This window comes from Thrips palmi, unplaced genomic scaffold, assembly GCF_012932325.1.
Source record: "Thrips palmi isolate BJ-2018 unplaced genomic scaffold, TpBJ-2018v1 HiC_scaffold_5, whole genome shotgun sequence".
In the NCBI taxonomy this organism is placed as follows: Eukaryota; Metazoa; Arthropoda; class Insecta; order Thysanoptera; family Thripidae; genus Thrips; species Thrips palmi.
In genome coordinates, this window is record NW_023144632.1 from 3124913 (window position 1) to 3142702 (window position 17790).

Genomic DNA, 17790 nt, shown 5'->3' on the forward strand with positions numbered 1-17790 from the left:
AACCCTCGAATTTTTACTTGAGTTCTCACGAAAAAAAGGAATTCGTTGACCCAACGAAAAAGTGCGTTGATTCCGTGATAACCGAAAAAAATTGTTGGAGTTACGAAAACTTTGTTTGAGTTACAAAATTTTTGTTAGTAAAACTAACAATCTGTTAGCGCAACCAAACGATCCTTCAAAGGAACAGTCATGATTTTGTATCTCCAACTAACTTTTTTGCTCCGCCAACGAATTGTTCGTCAGCAACAAATTATTCGTTACGCAAACAAACTTTTCGTTTCTCAAACAATTTTTTTTTTCAGTTGTCACGGAATCAACGTACTCTTTCGTTGGGTCAACGAATTCCTTTTTTCCGTCCTTTTGTCATTAATCGTGAGGTGAAAAAGAGCGGAAATCTTCCGACAGGGTGCACGTCAGAATTACGTCCGGTGTTTCGAAAAAGTTACGCCAAAAGTAGGCGTGACGGAAAGCTTACACCAAAAAATAGGCGCGAAAGAAAGTTTACACCAAAACCACGCGTGATCTCTGATTCCACACCAAAAAGAGGCGTAACAGAAAGGTTTAAAAAACAACAACAAGGAGTGACAGAGAAGTTACCCGGAAATCGGGCGTGCTTATGTGTTCGCCGCGAGGGGGTAAACACTTCAAGAAATCGTGTACAGGCTACTCGGTATTACGCTGTATTACGGGTGTATTACACGTGTATTACGGCCCTAAAATGCCCAAATTTGGCACATTTGACCCAAAAATGGTATTACGATCACGTGTATTACGCGTAATACACGGTTTTTGTGTACAGGGTATTACGCGAGTGGTTACCCGCTCGGTTCGCCGGTCCACTATTCAGTGACAATGCCGGCGAGCGATGGCGAAGTTGGGGGGCACTTCGGGCCACCGCGCCAAAATCAATCTGCGTGCCCCGCCCCGCCCCGCCTTGCCTGTCCGGCCGTCGGAGCCAGGCTTTCTCAGGTGCGCGGCTGCGCGGCGAGGTCGGAGGCTGGAGCAGAGCTCTCAAAAGGCGACCTCTGAGGCCGGCCGAACAGGCCGCGGTGCGGCCTCAGCACGCAGGGGACAGGCCGCTGGGACGGCTCGGCCGCGGCCTCGTCAGGCCGACCGCTGCGGCCTGCTGCAGGCCGCGCGGCCCGGGCCCGACGAGGGGCCGGCTGCCGGCAGCCAATAGGGTTCACGGATGCGACCGAGGGAGCCGGGAGGTGGCCGAGACGTGGCGCCCTCACATCATGCGGACAAGTCCGGCACTGTCCGTTCAGGCGCAGGGTTGCTCGCCAGCGGCCTGCCGCAGGCCGCGTGCGGCCTCAGCGGCCGGCCTGCGGAGCCGTTTTTTGAGAGCTCTGGGCTGGAGGGCCAAGTTGGCGCCACGTCACGTTGTCCTGATTGCCAGGCCGCTACTCTGTGATACCAAGTGTGGAGAATTACCGCACTTGAAGAGCGCGGAGGTGGGGAATTTTCAGTCTCCGCACTCGGCAGTTTTCCAGTCTCCGCACTTCAACACTGCAATGCCACTGGTAAGTTTACTTGCCACGAATTCGGCAAAGCCGTTTTGAATGCCCAAAAATTTGCAAGCTGCAATTAGCAAGCAAATTGGCAAGCTTGGCCCGGAAATACCCAAAATTTGGCAAGCTTATGAAGAGTGCCGACCAAAGCTTGCCAAATTTTGGCGTTCAAAACGGCTTGCCCAATTTGTGGCAAGCAAAGCTACCACTGGCTTTGCAGTGAAGTGTGGAGTTCCACACGTTTTGCACCATGACGATAGATGGGGACTCTGTGACGCGCTCGAAGTGTGCAGACTGCAGACTTCACACGTCGAAGTGGGGATGAATACTTAGCACCAGGAAATGAGTAGTTCTCCACATGAAGAAAAGAAAAACAAACCAAAACACAGGAGGTATTCAATATTCTAGGAGGTCGCTGTGGACCTTTTTCGAACCGGGCTCCACCTACAGACCGGGCCCCTGCCTTTTTGTCCACCCCTGCATGGCGCTTGTGTGCAGCGCGCGGCCCCGCGGTCGGCCGAGTTTACAGGCTTCCCTCTCACACAGGAGGACCAGCGGCACCAGCAGCGCTCGCTCGCAAAGAGACACGGTCGGGCGACGTTCGTCGAACCCATACGCTTTCGAGGAAGCCGATAGCCGATTGCTTTTTAGCAGATGATACCTTATCCTCTTCCTTTGAGCCAGTTTCCCGGGAAGGCCGCTTTTGAGCCGTCGCCGATGTGAAACCCGGGGGAATGGGGGACGAGGTCGAGACGGACGTACACCGGGTGCGGTACAGGGATGATACCCAAACCGATTGAGAATTCTGTAACCGGGAAACAGTTTACCGTAACGCGTGATAAAAATTTTTGTATCAGTGCTGATACAAAATTCTGTAACATTTCACTGTTTTTTTGACAAAGGGGCGTAAGTCCACAAATTGACAAAATCCACATTTTTTCAGAAAAGAATTTAAAATTAAAGAACAAGCCTACTGGTTTTTGAAAAATGAAAATATCTCAATTAGTTCAGAAGATACAGAAGGTGTCCAAAGGGCGTAAGTCCATTCCATTTTTGACAAAGGGGCGTAAGTCCACCCGTTTTCTGACAAAGAGGCGTAAGTCCAGGTGGTTTTTTGACAAAGAGGCGTAAGTCCAGGTGGTTTTTTGACAAAGAGGCGTAAGTCCAGGTGGGTTTTTGACAAAGAGGCGTAAGTCCAGGTGGGTTTTTGACAAAGAGGCGTAAGTCCATTGGCCATTCTGACAAAGAGGCGTAAGTCCACAGGCCATTTTGACAAACAGGCGTAAGTCCATGGGTCATTCTGACAAACAGGCGTAAGTCCATAGAACATTCTGACAAACAGGCGTAAGTCCATAGAGCTTTCTGACAATCAGGCGTAAGTCCATGGACCTTAAGTCGTAAGTCCGTTGCATAAGTCCACAGACCATCCACCACTCATGAGGTCACTGAGTGGTTTGCAACTTGTGAACACTGTTCCAATCAAATAATAATGACTACAGTGCCAACCTAACTGTCAACTAAGTACACACCTAAAAATGCAAGCTTCCAAGTACACATAAACGCATGCTTGGCCAAGTACATACTTACAAATGCATGCTTGCAAGTACACACTAACAAACGCATCCCTGGCGCCGTATAACTCCATGCGTGAAGCATGCGTTTGTAAGTGTGGACTTGCAAGCATGCATTTGTAAGTGTGTACTTAGTAGACAGTTAGGTTTGAAGTGTAACGTTTCCTCTCATCTCAATCGCATCAGGCTTACAATACGTATTTCAGAATGGACTCTTACATCTTTGCGAGGGTAATCAGATTTAAAAGAGCAGCATTCTTCCTCACCGGAGTCCGATGGAGATGGTGATTGGCGCATTAATCTTCTGCAGCAGGGGAGAACCTGGACTCATCCATGCTGATAACCTCCATATAGCACACTCTGTGTTGGGCCCATGACTTTTAGGCCAAGTGCTGCCTAAGAAGACGAATGCAACATTCACCATCGTCATCGGACTCTGGTTTCACCATCATCATCGGACTCAGGTGACGAAGAATGCTGGTCTTTTAGATCTGATACCCCTTGCAAATATTTAAGAGTCCGTTTTGAGATATGTATTGTTAGCCTGAGGGGATTGAGATGAGAGGAACCATTAGTCATTATTTTTTGATTAAAACAGTGTTGACATGTTGCAAACCACTCTGTGACCTCATGAGTGGACATTCGCCATTTTCACCACATTAGCTGTGGACATTCGTAAGTGGTTAATTACAAATCTGAACTAGTTTATCGGGATAGTCTGTGGACTTACGCCTGTTTGTCAGAATGGCCTATGGACTTACGCCTGTTTGTCAGAATGGCTAATGGACTTACGCCTCTTTGTCAAAAATCCACCTGGACTTACGCCTCTTTGTCAAAAAACCACCTGGACTTACGCCTCTTTGTCAAAAATCCACCTGGACTTACGTCTCTTCGTCAAAAAACCACCTGGACTTACGCCTCTTTGTCAAAAATCCACCTGGACTTACGCCTCTTTGTCAAAAATCACACCTCATTTGGAAGGGTTTTTCTGACATTGTAGGAGTTACAAAAGAGTTACACACATGAGATTTTTACCAAAAGATGCACACTTTCTCAAAGAATTTGTCACAAAAATTTGAGTGTTGTGTGGGAATTTATAGATCTTAGGAGCTAAAAACTGTATGTTTTTTGGCCGTCCTGAAAAATTTGGTTCAGTGGACTTACGCCTCTTTGTCAAAAAACCAGTGAACTGCGTAACCATGTTACAGAATTTTGTATTGAAATTTTTTTGAGTGCAATACAGTAGCTCACAGAGCACTTGTCTCTTGACATGGTGCAAAAGCAGAGAACTCCGCGCTGAGCGCGCTAGAAGAGCGGTCACTTCAAGCTCTGCTCTTTAATTCCAAATGCGGACACTGCAAATTCCACAAACTGCGCATTTCAAGTGTGGCGTAGACTTTGGTTTCACGGCGAACACTTGCCTAGGGCAAGGGCAGATCCAGAGCCCGATCGGGGGGGGGCAAAGCCCTTCTAATTGCCAACCTGCAGGGGCAAAGCAAAAGACCTGTTGCCCCACTTTGAATTCGCCCTCGTCTTTCCCACGCGGTGGGCGCGGCGCGAACCTCGGCGCTTTTCGTGGAAATGACGTTTGAAATCCAAACGACACACACCACCCTATAGCTGTCGCACGGTAAAAACGGTTCCTGGTTTTCCCAGGAACTCCCTGGAAATCGCCTATGTCTCTACCATAGGCTTCCTGGGAAAACCAGGTACCGTTTTCACCGTGCGGGCTGGCCGTGGGAGTGGCCACCGGATCCACAGGCGACGTGTGTGTGTGTGTGTGTGTGTGTGTGTGTGTGTGTGTGTGTGTGTGTGTGTGTGTGTGTGGTGTGTGTTGGGGGACGCAGTAGCACATTTTCCTACTTACAGGAGCAAATTAGGGCTTTTTTTCTACCTTTCAGGCGGTATCTAGGTGGCATAGAAGGGGAAAACGACACCTGCCCCCCCCCTCCCCCTGGCTGGATCCGCGCTTGGCTCGATGGGCCCCACACCACGGCCCTCTGGACGGACTGTCTCTCTGTCGGTCGGCTGCTTCCTAGAAGGGCAGCCGCGCGGGGCGTTTGGGGCCGCGGGGCCTGGCGCTTGGCGCTGCCGCATCCAGTTCAGACTTCGGGCCGATTCCGAGAGTCGCTTTTGTCTCGCTCGCATCTATAAGGTCACCCCACGAGTGCGAGAGAGACAGTGCGACGGGAACGACTCCCGGAATCGGTCTGCTGTGTGCGTAGTCTGGCTGGAGTTCGTTTGGCTTCGGGGCCCGGGAGGGGAACATCGTATCGTCATCATTCCGTAAAGACAATAGACGGTCACAATAGCCCAGGAAACTGCACTTTTTATACCAATAAGTATTCCCGTCCAATTAGTGCGTCACATTCTTTTCAACACGAATCGCCAATCAAGAGTTTTTCGGCCTCATTCGGTTGGATTCGGAATAACCTCGAAAAGTTGCTCAATCATATTCGAGCGAGAAAGGCTGCCTGGCACGCGTCACCGAGCGACAGAAGAAGCGAGCGGGCGGAGCCTCCATTCCGAGGGTCGCTCTGTCTCTCTCGCACCTGACCAATGAGTGCGAGAGAGACAGAGCGAGGGAAACGGCCCTCGGTCCGCAGCAAGGCGTTGCCACACTGCCAATCCAAGTGTGAGACAGTCTCACACTATTTAGTGCGAACCACGATGTCTCACGCTTACAAGTGTGAGCCTCGCGTGTCCCACACTTGCAAGTGTGAGACACGGCATGTCTCACACTTACAAGCGTGAGACACGGTTTGTCTCACACGTACGAGCGTGGGTCCTTTGGCATTAAACCTCAGGGAACCATAGGCAGTAAGTGTGGGACAAACCGTGTCTCACACTTAAGTGTGATGTAAGTGTGATCACACTTGTAAGCGTGATGTCTCACGCTTGCAAAGCGTGGGACAAACGTAGCTCACACTTGTAAGCGTGAGACATCGTGGTTCGCACTAAATAGTGTGAGACTGTCTCACACTTGGACTGGCAGTGCACCCGCAGGCGCGCGGCCTGCCTTCGCCAGTCGCTGCCCGCCTTGCTGCCCGCCTTGCTGCCCGCCTTGCCGCCCGCCTTGCTGCCCGCCTTGCTGCCCGCCTTGCTGCCCGCCTTGCTGCCCGCCTTGCTGCCCGCCTTGCTGCCCGCCTTGCTGCCCGCCTTGCTGCCCGCCTTGCTATGCCCGCCTTGCTTTCCCGCCTTGCTGCGCGCCTTGCTGCCCGCCTTGCTGCCCGCCTTGCTGCCCGCCTTGCTGCCCGCCTTGCTGCCCGCCTTGCTGCCCGCCTTGCTGCCCGCCTTGCCGCCCGCCTTGCCGCCCGCCTTGCTGCCCGCCTTGCTGCCCGCCTTGCTGCCCGCCTTGCTGCCCGCCTTGCTGCCCGCCTTGCTGCCCGCCTTGCTGCCCGCCTTGCTGCCCGCCTTGCTGCCCGCCTTGCTGCCCGCCTTGCTGCCCGCCTTGCTGCCCGCCTTGCTGCCCGCCTTGCTGCCCGCCTTGCTGCCCGCCTTGCTATGCCCGCCTTGCTGCGCGCCTTGCTGCCCGCCTTGCTGCCCGCCTTGCTGCCCGCCTTGCTGCCCGCCTTGCTGCCCGCCTTGCTGCCCGCCTTGCTGCCCGCCTTGCTGCCCGCCTTGCTGCCCGCCTTGCTGCCCGCCTTGCTGCCGCCTGCTGCCGCCTTGCTGCCCGCCTTGCTGCCCGCCTTGCTGCCCGCCTTGCTGCCCGCCTTGCTATGCCCGCCTTGCTATGCCCGCCTTGCTATGCCCGCCTTGCTATGCCCGCCTTGCTATGCCCGCCTTGCTATGCCCGCCTTGCTATGCCCGCCTTGCTATGCCCGCCTTGCTATGCCCGCCTTGCTATGCCCGCCTTGCTATGCCCGCCTTGCTATGCCCGCCTTGCTATGCCCGCCTTGCTATGCCCGCCTTGCTGCCCGCCTTGCTGCCCGCCTTGCTGCCCGCCTTGCTGCCCGCCTTGCTGCCCGCCTTGCTGCCCGCCTTGCTGCCCGCCTTGCTGCCCGCCTTGCTGCCCGCCTTGCTGCCCGCCTTGCTGCCCGCCTTGCTGCCCGCCTTGCTGCCCGCCTTGCTGCCCGCCTTGCTGCCCGCCTTGCTGCCCGCCTTGCTGCCCGCCTTGCTGCCCGCCTTGCTGCCCGCCTTGCTGCCCGCCTTGCTGCCCGCCTTGCTGCCCGCAGCCCCGGAGTCTGGACCACCAACCCTCTACTCCAGGAATAGTGTTTTGCTTAGTTCAGGCCGCTACCGCCAAAACTTAAGCCCGCGCCTGTCGCACGAGCCTTCCTTACCCTACACCTTCACTGGCGCCTGTCGAACGCCGGGTAGGCAAGCCCACCCACCTTGCCTGTTCTGCGGCACTACCTACACACTTATCATCTTACGATGGTAACGCGAACGTAACATACGCTGAAATCAAAACATGCGTATTACGCTGAAATGTCATCGTACTACAATCGCAATCAACGCACCTTACGTTAACAACGTGCGTAATACGTTGAAAACATGCGTATTACGTTGAAAATCCTGCGTACCTTACGTTCACATTCGTGCGTATTATGCAGGTTGGAAATTGGTCGTACCTTACGATGGAAAATCATCGTATTACGCACGAAAACCAACGTAAGATGATAAGCGTGTACCCTCTACTTCACAGGCGCACCGTAGGCCCGAGGAGGTGTTCAAAATCCCGGACGGCTTTTGAGCTCCAGAGTCGCTAAACAGGACTTGGATCGAACGGTTGGGCCCACCAAAGGATCGGTCTCCGAACGAGGAAACCCTTAGCGAGATCACGCGGTTCAAGTACTGTACAGCGGCTTTGGAGCTTAAAAGTCGTCCGGGACTTTGGCCGCCCGCAGCGGCCTTCTGGCCGACTGTGCGTGGGACGCATCCATGGAGCGCAGTGGTGCAGGCTAAAAAAGGGGGGGAAGGGGGGAGAGAGAGGGAGAGAGAGAGAGAGAGAGAGAGAGAGAGAGAGAGAGAGAGAGAGAGAGAGAGGAAGAGAGAGAGAGGGAGAGAGACCACCCGGCACAAGACAGCCGCCTGGAAGGTAGGCAAATTGCGTCACATTTCCCCCGTAAGAAGGCAAACAGTACGGCCTGACACCCCCCCCTCTTTTTTTCAAAATTTCTGCGCATGCCACTGATGGAGCGAGGCGCGCCCCTCGCTCACGTTGCAACCCTTGCAACCCCAACTGCGGCCGCCCCACTCACCTGGTGTCGCCTACACCAGGGTCTGCCTCTCCGGCCGACGCATGCTGCAACACGAGAAAAAGAACACGTCAAACAGTGCCACTACACTGCAGTGGTGGCGGGGCACTCCGCCGCGCAGACAAGAGTAGGCCTCTGCGTGTTTATATTGGATTTCCTTTGTCCGCTCTAATTCAGTTTTCGACGCGGGGAGCTTCTATACAAATGCACGGTCAAGCTGCGCGCACTCTAGCCTGGCTTTGCTGATAGGAAAGTGTGCAGAAAAAGTAAAAGAGAAGTGGAGAAAAAGTAGAAAAAGAAATGAATGTTGAAAACAGAGCAGAAAAAGTACGGCACATGTCTGGTCAACTATTTATCTGCACTGCCCCACACCTTGCCAACTTGGGGGATTTCATTCGTGTTTTCCGACCCGTAGGGAGTTGCGCACATAATACTTTTACCGTGCCCTCCGTACATTTCCCGTATACAACTACGGAGTTGTCTGCTGTGCAGACGCGCTGCAGCACACGGTAATAATAGTCCTCATCTTCCGTCAGCGCCTGTGGAACAGTGGATAGGCAAGCCCGCCTACCTTGCCTGTTCGGCGGTACTGCCTACCCTCTCCTTCGCAGGCGCCTCTGGAACACCGGATAGGCAAGCCCGCCATCCTTGCCCGTTCCGCGGCACTGCCTACCCTCTCCTTCGCAGGCGCTGTGGAACACGTGACTGGCATTCGCGCCCGTCGCGCGTTTTGATTCCTTCATTGTCGGCATGACAGAGAGGAACAAAATAAAGAGAGTGTTCGCAGTGTTGCCCGAGTCATTTACCTCTTGCCACTGTCTGCTGGCCGGGTGGGCTGATGGATGGCTGGCTGGTTGGATGGATGGATCTGGATAGAAAGGTGGTTGGACGCCTGGCTGGATGCCTGGCTGGCTGGATAGATGGATGCCTGGTTGGATAGCTTGATGGCTGGGTCGCTGGCTGAATGAGTGCCTGGCTGGCTGCCTGGATTGATTGATGAATAGATGGATGGATGCGGGGCGGGCTGGGCGGATGCCTGGCTGGCTGCCGGGTTGACTCGATGGATGCCTGGCTGGCTGGCTGGGCGCCTGGCTGGTTGCTTGGCTGGTTGGCTGGTTAGCTGGCTGGCTGGATGTCTGGATGGATGGATGGGTCTGGTCCTCGCGCTCTGGGTTGCGCCCTCGAGTGCGACACCACGTTCGGAAGCTGGTAAAAAAAAATAGCAAACCAAGGTAAATATGGGACTTCCGAAACCGGCACCACACTGCAATCCATGGGTAAGTTTCCTTGCTACTCCAGTGGCGCTCCGCTTGGAATGCCAAAATTTGGCCTCCTGGGCTCGGACGCCGTTTTGAGAACGCTGGAGTGCCGAACCCTGTCGTTCCCACAGCCCAGAAGGTCAAATTTTGGCATTCAAAACGGAGCGCCACTGGAGTGTACTCTAAATGTCATGTACAATTTAGTACGAGACATCGCAGTTTTTTGTGCACACGAACTTTTCTACATTTTTTGTGCGAAAAACTGCACATATTTCCCTGTTTTTGTACGAAACCGCGTACAAGTTTGTACGAAAAGTTCGTGTGCACAAAAAAAACCTGTGATGTCTCCTACAAAATTTCTACAAAAACTGGGCTGCTGAGCCTCGCACATTTTGCGAGTAACAGCTCAAGCTTTGATACGCTTGGCCTAAACACCTAACCAACGATCGAATTTGCGATGCAGGTCCTGATGCTCACCTGGACGCCGACCTGGCCGGGGTCCCTGATGACCGTCTCCGGTACGGCCGGGATTCCCCCACTGAGGCCTGCGCCCCGCGGCCCACGCCGCGACGCACGCCCCAGGCAGCGCCACTCCGCCACCCTCCGCCTCGCTCCGCCACGCCTGGCTACTCTCCGCCCAACCCAGCGACTGCGGCGACAGCGGAGTCATCAGCAGCAGCCGTTTGGACCTGCACCGAGTTTAGGAAATAAACACGTTAATATGGCAAACAGATTGACGCAGATTCCTACAGATTAACAGGTGGGCGCAGGGGTGGGGTAGGGTGGTGTGTGGTAGGGCGGCGTAGGGCAAGGAGGGTGGATTGGGGTAGGTTAGGGTGAGGGAGCAAGGACTGTATCAACTGTTCCACTCCCCCACTCTCCGCAACTTGCGAATCTGTTAATGCGGTAATTTCCTTTAAACCTCAGTCCCCAGATCACCCCAGATGCACTGACTGTAAAAATTTGTTTTCATTTCATGACAGAATCGTAGATGGCATTTACATCACTCATGATGACAATTGATTCACTGAGACGAATGTTATGCAACACTCAAAATCTGTCGGCGGTACTACACATGGTGGAGCAAAGACGGTAAAATATGTACCGCCTTCCTACACGCCAAATGTCTGTGTACAATTATGTACGTGCTCTCACACAATTTTAAACCAGGTTTCGCACAAATTTGCATTAGGAATCGCACAAATTTGCACAAAAATTGTACAAAGGAATTTGGTGGTAAAATACACAGCCCGCCTCTGACCAAACTCATAAAGTTCACATTTTTAAACGTTGCAGACGATACACAACGCCAAATCGGGCAAAATAATTGGCGAATTTTGCTCGTTTTACACCTGTGAGTAACACTGAGTACGGGACGATTTGCACACATGAGTACACAAGAGACTTGCCCCTCGACTTTGCCCCAGTAAGCAGGCAAAATATTCTACTCTGCCCTTCCTCATGCCGGCTCTGGATCCGCCCCTGACTGTGTTTGGTTCCTTACCGAACTTGTGCTCGCGATTGAGTCGCGCGCAACAGTAATCGAGCATCAACGAGCGCTGTCGGAGCCACTCGGCGGAGGCGGCGACGGCGACGAGAACTTGCAGGAAGAGGACGATGCTCAGGATGCAGGTCAGAGACACCCAAGAGCAGCGCGACAGGCGCGACAGGCGCCACAGGCGCGACAGGCGCGACAGGCGCGACCCGCGAACGTCCTCGCGGGAGTCGGCACGATCGGCACCGTCGCCTCTGTCCCGGCGCGGCGTAGGCTCGCAAGTGATCCCGACGCTAGCGGAGCCCCGCCGCTTTGGACGCTCGAGCCGCTTCCCCGCCGGTTTGGCTCTCCCTGGCATCCCCTTCCCCATCGAGGGCAGCACCGGCGCAGCACTGCGCAGCACACCGCGCTCCGCGCCGACCGGGAGCCGAGTGCGCAAGGGCGGCATTTGCCGCCATCGGCACAAATCCGCCGGGGAGGGGCGGCGCGGCGGCTCGGCTCGCGTGCGGCTCGCGGCGGCCAGTCACGGACCCAGGGACAGGGAGGGCCGGCGGCGGCCATCCAGCCGGTCAGCAGGCCAGCAGACCGAGAGTCCGTCTCGTCCGTCTGTCTCTCGCTCGCTCCAGAGCGCCCGTAGAGCGAGAGACACAGCGACGAAAACGACTCTCGGAATCTGTCAACGCACTGAGGGAAGGCCAAAGTCGGCAAAGTAGCACTTTCTGCCCTATTTCCGGGGCAAAGTGTGGCTTTTTGCCTGCTGCTCAGGCGGATTAACCCACATGGAGGGTGGGGAGGCACAATTTGACGAATTCCAAAACAGGTGGATATCGCGCTGCATCTCTTGGTGATCGAGGAATGTGATTCGGCCTTTTTCCAAACCTGAGTCCCGTTTATGCGACACGATATTCCAAGGAACGTGACACAAACGTGGCAAGATTGTGACACATTGCCTCGGACTGTAATAAAACTGTGGACGTGGAAGCATGATCGTTAGTCTACCGTGTCGCCCCTCTGTTTTCGAGCGCCGTGATTCGACAAAACAGGAGATAATGTCTCTCAATCTGTCAAGCAAATGAGGGAATGGAATGGGTGGTCAGAAGAAACTTTCTCCCCATTCCGGGAAAGTGGGGCGTTTTGCTAAATGCCAGGCGGTTTGACCCTCATGAAGGGTAGATGCACAATTTGACGAATTAAAACCGATAATCGCGCTGCACTCGGTGTAAATGTGTTCGGTTTTCACCTATCGTTTATAGTACCAAGGCGTAACAAAGGGGCTTTTAATAGTCGGCGTAATAGTGGCGTGGAAGCATGAACTTTTGTCATACGGTTGCCCAATCTGATTTTCGCCTTGATTTCGAAAAACGTTTTGCTAAATTTTGAAAAAAAATTTGTAGAGTAATTAAGAGCGTTAGCTAATAGCGGTTGCCAGCCTCAGAGAGCGCTACCCCCATCCGAATAATATTCAAAACTTACAAATTCTAGCTCGGAGTAAAGTAACCACTCCTTGCTAACCCGCACTTAATTCATTCAAATCCTAGGAACGGATTGTAAATAGTTGCAGAGGGGCTATAGACAGCTAGACACAACAAACGGGTCGTGCAAATAGTGGTTGAGGCTCGCAGGCTGTCTGCTGGAGGACTTCGCGTTTCGCGAGTCACATTTACTCGCGTAAAAGCGTAATTTTGTCAATGTATGTGTCACAATTTCATTTTTTTCAATCTCAAGTTCTAATTTTTTTCTTGTGGAACAAATGTCAGTGACGTAACATCGCTCAAATAATTACAATCCTTCTTGAGCCGCACTTAACCTCAGAATAGAATCTTCTTGCTATGGCGAAGGGCGAAGTGTATATTAATTTTTTACTTTCACAGGTTTCTTAGACTATCACTAACATGAAACTTCCAACTGTGAATTTCAATATTCATCGAGTGTATGGTGGACTGAGCAAGTTACGTTGGGGTGATCATTCTATTTGGAACAAGAGTCATAGTCCATCTGCTGAAAGATGTTTACATGTTTCAAGCAAAGACTATGGTGGTACTATTTGGGAACCTGACCGAAGAGGTGGTTCTGAATTTCACAGAGAAGACCCGAATCCTATGAGTAACAAGGAACACCTCAAGAGAGGTGCAAAAATGCTTATACCCGAAACGAAAAAGATGATCACGGAGCTTAAGGATTACTTTTCTCAAGACCCCCCAAAGTGCTGGTATCCTCAAGGTGAGTTTATTTAGTGTATTGTATTTTTAAGTATGAACCATTTATCGTCTCTTCTTTGATGCCTCTTCATCTCTCCCTTTTTTTAAATTTTGACAGACGGTGTTGTTGACAAGTATTTTGAATTTGGTAGTCCTGAAAGCGTCGATAACTGGGTTACCACTTGTGACAGTGACTGGGATCAAGGCTATTCGACTGCCAATGTCACCATTTCACCATCTGGGACAGGAATATTTTCAGGAAACATAAGTACCCGAATACCTAAAACAGGCCAAGTTCACATTGCTGGGTACGCCAACCTGCGATTTGTTCCTCCCCATGTATGTACAACCAACGATTTTTTATGAATCATTTTTACATTTTCACTTATCTATTGTATTGAAAATCTGATATGCTTACAGCGTTCGTTTTATCGTGAATCAACATACATGTTTGCTGCATACACCCATTTGGCTTTGAGGATCAGAGGTGATGGTAGAACATACATGGTCAATCTTCACCCTCATACCATGTTTGATCTTAATTTTATGGATTTGCATTCTTATGTCCTGCATACGAGAGGAGGCCCATATTGGCAAGAAACATTGGTAAGTCTTGAATATGACATATTTTACTATACCTAATGTGTTATACTTTCTGATCGTGTATTATTTTTCAGATACCTTTCTCAAAATTCTTCATACATCACAAAGGACGAATGCACGATCAGCAATACCCTATCGAGCTACAGGAAGTGAGAAACTTCAGCATTACTCTTATGGATCAGAATGAGGGTCCTTTCAGTCTAGAAATAGATTATGTGGGTTGTATTAAAGATGAAAACCACAATGAAGAATTTGCGTATGAGCAATATTACGTTGGACGATGGATGGCCAGCAATTAAAAGTTTATCTCAAGTCTTTAATCAGTTTGTAAATAGGCTTCATCTCCATTGGGTTTTCATGACATTTAAAAATATTTTCTTGCCTGTGATATTAAGAAATCAAAGTCACAACAAACAAAAAAATCAGTGGCATGAAAAATGTTGTTGGCATTCTTTAAAATGATTTAATTACTTTAATGTTGGTCACATGTATAATAAACTCTTCTAATGCTAAGAAATAAATAAATGTCAAGTAAGAACTCATTCCTCTGATTGTAGAAAACTATTTCTTATCACCTCAAAAATTTACGTACATGTATATCCAATCATATGCTTCTGCAGTTTAGAGTTACAGGCTTGTTATGATGGTTTTGATGATCTTGATGGTCTCTTCACTTTAAGAAACTTGTATGTTCCTTTTGAAAATGCATAACTCAAAGCAGATGCAACAGTGGTTCCAGCTGTTAGATACCTAAATGAGACAAATTCATTGAAAACAATTAAGCTAGAAATAGGAGCAAAACACAAGTATGGTTTGTCCTTTGCACTCAGCCGGTGGCATAATGATGCACGTTTAACAATATTTTAACTGTAAACTGGACAAATAATGTTACAGGGCTCAGACTCTTACAATGCTATAAAATTTTCTCAATGTGACACATTTGTAAGTTATTTAAAAAAATTGTCAACTACACAATCTCAAACTTGTGAGGAGACAGATCGTCTGACAAAATTCAAGTTAGAAATTTTTTTAGAGATAACAAAGACTATAAGTCAAGGAAAAGTAATTTTACCTCTCATGGTCCTGTATTTACTGGGCTTAACATGTGTCACTTTATTACTCCTTGCAACCAGAGAGTGTAAAGAACAGATAGAAAAGGGATACACGCGACATTATTGTTATCACTTATAGTTTGATTCAATTTAAAAAAAAAAAACAATGTTTTACCATAGTCCATGGAGAGCTGCGTGATCCACATACTGGAAGACAGGAGCGCCTAATGTGAATGCTACCAATGCCAGCTGAACCATTGTGTTAAACTTGCTAATATTTGTTGGAGCCAGCTGAGCAGTTGCATGAGTAGCATCGAAATATCTTCTGAATGTATGCTGATGAACGTGAACAAAAATGGGTATTAGAAAGATTAACTTGAAACAAAAATTTAAAAATCAGTCAAAGCTGGTGTCATTGCCCAGAGTGAAATCCTGCTAAAAACCTTTTACAAACAAAAAATAAAAATTCCACTAAATCGTATTTTTTGCTCCAATGATCCACCTTAAGAGGCAAGAGCTTAAAAGCCTTTTACTCCTGGGCTATTTGCCATACCCAGCTTTGGACTGAAAATGAAACCGTAATGGGAAAAGCTTACTGGAGCTGGCAAGGACTTGTACCGAATGTAAGACCCAGCAGCCACAAGGGCCACATCCCGAACCACTATCAGGGAAGTTAAGGCAACTGAAACAAAAGAAACCAAACATTCTCAAACATGCTATTTAAAGGTCAGAGACTGAGACTTAGTTTACTTACTGGGAATGAGATCAACATAAGTCAGTGAAAGAAACAGTGTCGCAATTAAAACCTTGTCTGCCATTGGGTCTAAGAAGCTTCCCAGTTTGGAGGACTGACTTTTCCATGTTCTGGCAATCCACCCATCTAACTGCAATTAAAAATCATAAATGTGAAACTAAAAAGGCCCTGAACGCAGGCTGGATGGACAGAAGCAGAATTGGCAGAAAAGTGAAAATATAATCCTTCATTTTCAGACCTTATGATAAATAACAGTTGGTACAAAACTCACCGCATCAGTAACACCTGCTACAACCAGCAGCCCAAGTGCCAAATTGAAATCTGATTGAATAATTAAATATCCTAGGTATGGTGAAAACACAATTCTTGTGACACATAAGACATTAGGTATGGTATATATGTTTTCACGCTAGAAATAAAAGATCATTGTCTAGATTAAAGCCGTTTTTCTACGACCAAAAGATACATAACAAACCGCAAAAAAGCGCCTTACTTCTATAATGTCTTCCATTCGTTCTTTCATCATGGTTTTAGTGTCCTTGATGTCATTTAGGATGCGTTGTTTAGACTCCTTAAAACGCTGCTGAGTTTTCTTAATTTTATCCTGAGTTTCCCTTATGCGATTCTGAGTCTGTTTCAATCTCAAATGCTTCTGATTTGGTAATACACTTTCAAGGAATCCATTTTGCCTGTTCTGACGACCAGGAACATTATTACTTGCAATCACACGTTTCCTATGGTCCGAGCTCAGCATACGGGACAACCTCACAACACTTTCATGCTGTGATGCAGCAGCTCTTTGGCCCACCTGAAAATTTTTAATTTAAATGGTAACATTAGTCAAATTATTAGAATGCTGTGGAGTAAATAAGGTCCCAGGCAAACAAAAAAAGGTAGCAGTTCAAGGTTTTTAAAATTTCTTGATCAATCAGGAATTAGTAAAATCATGTCCAAGGGATCAACAATGGAGTGAAAGTATGCACTTAAAGGACACACCTTTGGTCTAGTGACATGCAATATTTCATACCATGCTACATTTAACTTACCGCAGATACAGCAACAATATTTAAATTGCTACATCTCAACAGCGAACAAGCCCTCAAACACACTTTCATGAAATGCCCCTCCATAATTGTCTGCAAGAAAATTAAAATAAATTACAAAAGCATTCAGCTTCTCTTCTTTGTGTTACACGGACGTAAGATTCTGATACACAAGAGATCAGGTAAACATAACCTTCTGAGGTAAGAACAAAGGGCTAGGGAGAGAAATTTAACAATAGTTCATAACATCAAACATTACAGAATACAAAACTTGCCAATTTGACAAATTACTGTCAGTTTTCTTGAGGGGATCACGGTCACAAACAAAAGTAAAAAGGATATTTCCACGAGTGTTGTAGCAGAAACTTCGTCGCACCCGGCGGACTCGGGGGGGGGGGGGGGGGGGGGGGGAGTGCAAGGCCGACGCCCGAGAGGGGTGGGGAGAGGAGGAAGGGGAGAAGGAAAGGGTTTCTTCCAGCGAAGGCTATGTATAACTTTCCTGCTTCCAGCATGTCGTCGCTACCGAGAGAATGAGAATAGGCTATTCCTCTCTCTCGCACACACGGGGAATCCTATTCTTCCTTGTCATGCGGTGCCCTAAACTCTCGGGAGGTGGCTGGGCGCCCAATCCAGGACTTGAGAAATCATACGGAGCAGGATGGACCACCTTGCTCGGTGGTAATGTGTAAGAGGTTAAGCCATGAATGGCTTTTGACTCTTGACTCCATAAAGCTGTAAACCCAGTAGCGGCATGTATTGCCCCTGGTTAGCTTTAGAAGCATGTTTCCTATGTACGCATGAGCAGACTCTGGCTGGAAATTCCCCCATGCATTTAGATAGGGGCGGATAGGGGGAATCTTGGCGCCAGGCTGACGTGCCATTCACCGGACTTGTCCTGTTTGCTGTCGGGTAAGGCTACGCCACTGCCAGAGCTGTTGGAGCTACCGGTGGAGCTGCCGGGGTTGCCTCCACCCCTCTTGGAAGGGGGCGGACGAGGGCCTCGGCCCTTCGGCTCCCTCGGAGGCTTGGGGTTGCTGTTGAAGTCGCCTGACAGTACCGGGGAAGAGGAGGCTTCGCTTTAATTTTCACAGATGGGTGCGCAA

The 17790-nt window shown here is 49.8% G+C and overlaps 3 protein-coding genes across 3 annotated transcripts in view; 1 reads left to right on the forward strand and 2 right to left on the reverse strand.

Annotated features, from left to right (window-relative positions):
- Positions 1-11249, reverse strand: part of LOC117650904 (ras-related and estrogen-regulated growth inhibitor-like protein) — an 84426-nt gene extending 73177 nt beyond the window's left edge. Inside the window, exons 1-4 of the mRNA XM_034394546.1 lie at positions 11047-11249; positions 10020-10231; positions 9090-9489; positions 8287-8330 (exon numbers count right to left, since the gene is read on the reverse strand). The gene's annotated coding sequence lies outside the window, so the exon portion shown is untranslated. The remainder of the gene's footprint in view (positions 1-8286; positions 8331-9089; positions 9490-10019; positions 10232-11046) is intronic.
- Positions 11250-12600: 1351 nt separating this feature from the next.
- LOC117650906 (complex I intermediate-associated protein 30, mitochondrial) lies at positions 12601-14378 on the forward strand. The gene is made up of 5 exons (XM_034394548.1): positions 12601-12727; positions 12909-13257; positions 13354-13574; positions 13656-13841; positions 13913-14378. Exons 2-5 carry the CDS (start codon positions 12930-12932, stop codon positions 14135-14137), a joined length of 960 nt encoding a protein of 319 aa, XP_034250439.1. The 5' UTR covers positions 12601-12727; positions 12909-12929; the 3' UTR covers positions 14138-14378.
- Positions 14379-14386: 8 nt separating this feature from the next.
- LOC117650905 (probable cardiolipin synthase (CMP-forming)) lies at positions 14387-17077 on the reverse strand. Its single transcript, XM_034394547.1, has 8 exons — positions 16963-17077; positions 16691-16780; positions 16138-16452; positions 15916-16053; positions 15645-15774; positions 15487-15572; positions 15066-15226; positions 14387-14588 (listed from the first exon to the last, which is right to left on the reverse strand). Exons 2-8 carry the CDS (start codon positions 16772-16774, stop codon positions 14477-14479), a joined length of 1026 nt encoding a protein of 341 aa, XP_034250438.1. The 5' UTR covers positions 16775-16780; positions 16963-17077; the 3' UTR covers positions 14387-14476.
- Between the last annotated feature and the right edge of the window lie 713 nt (positions 17078-17790).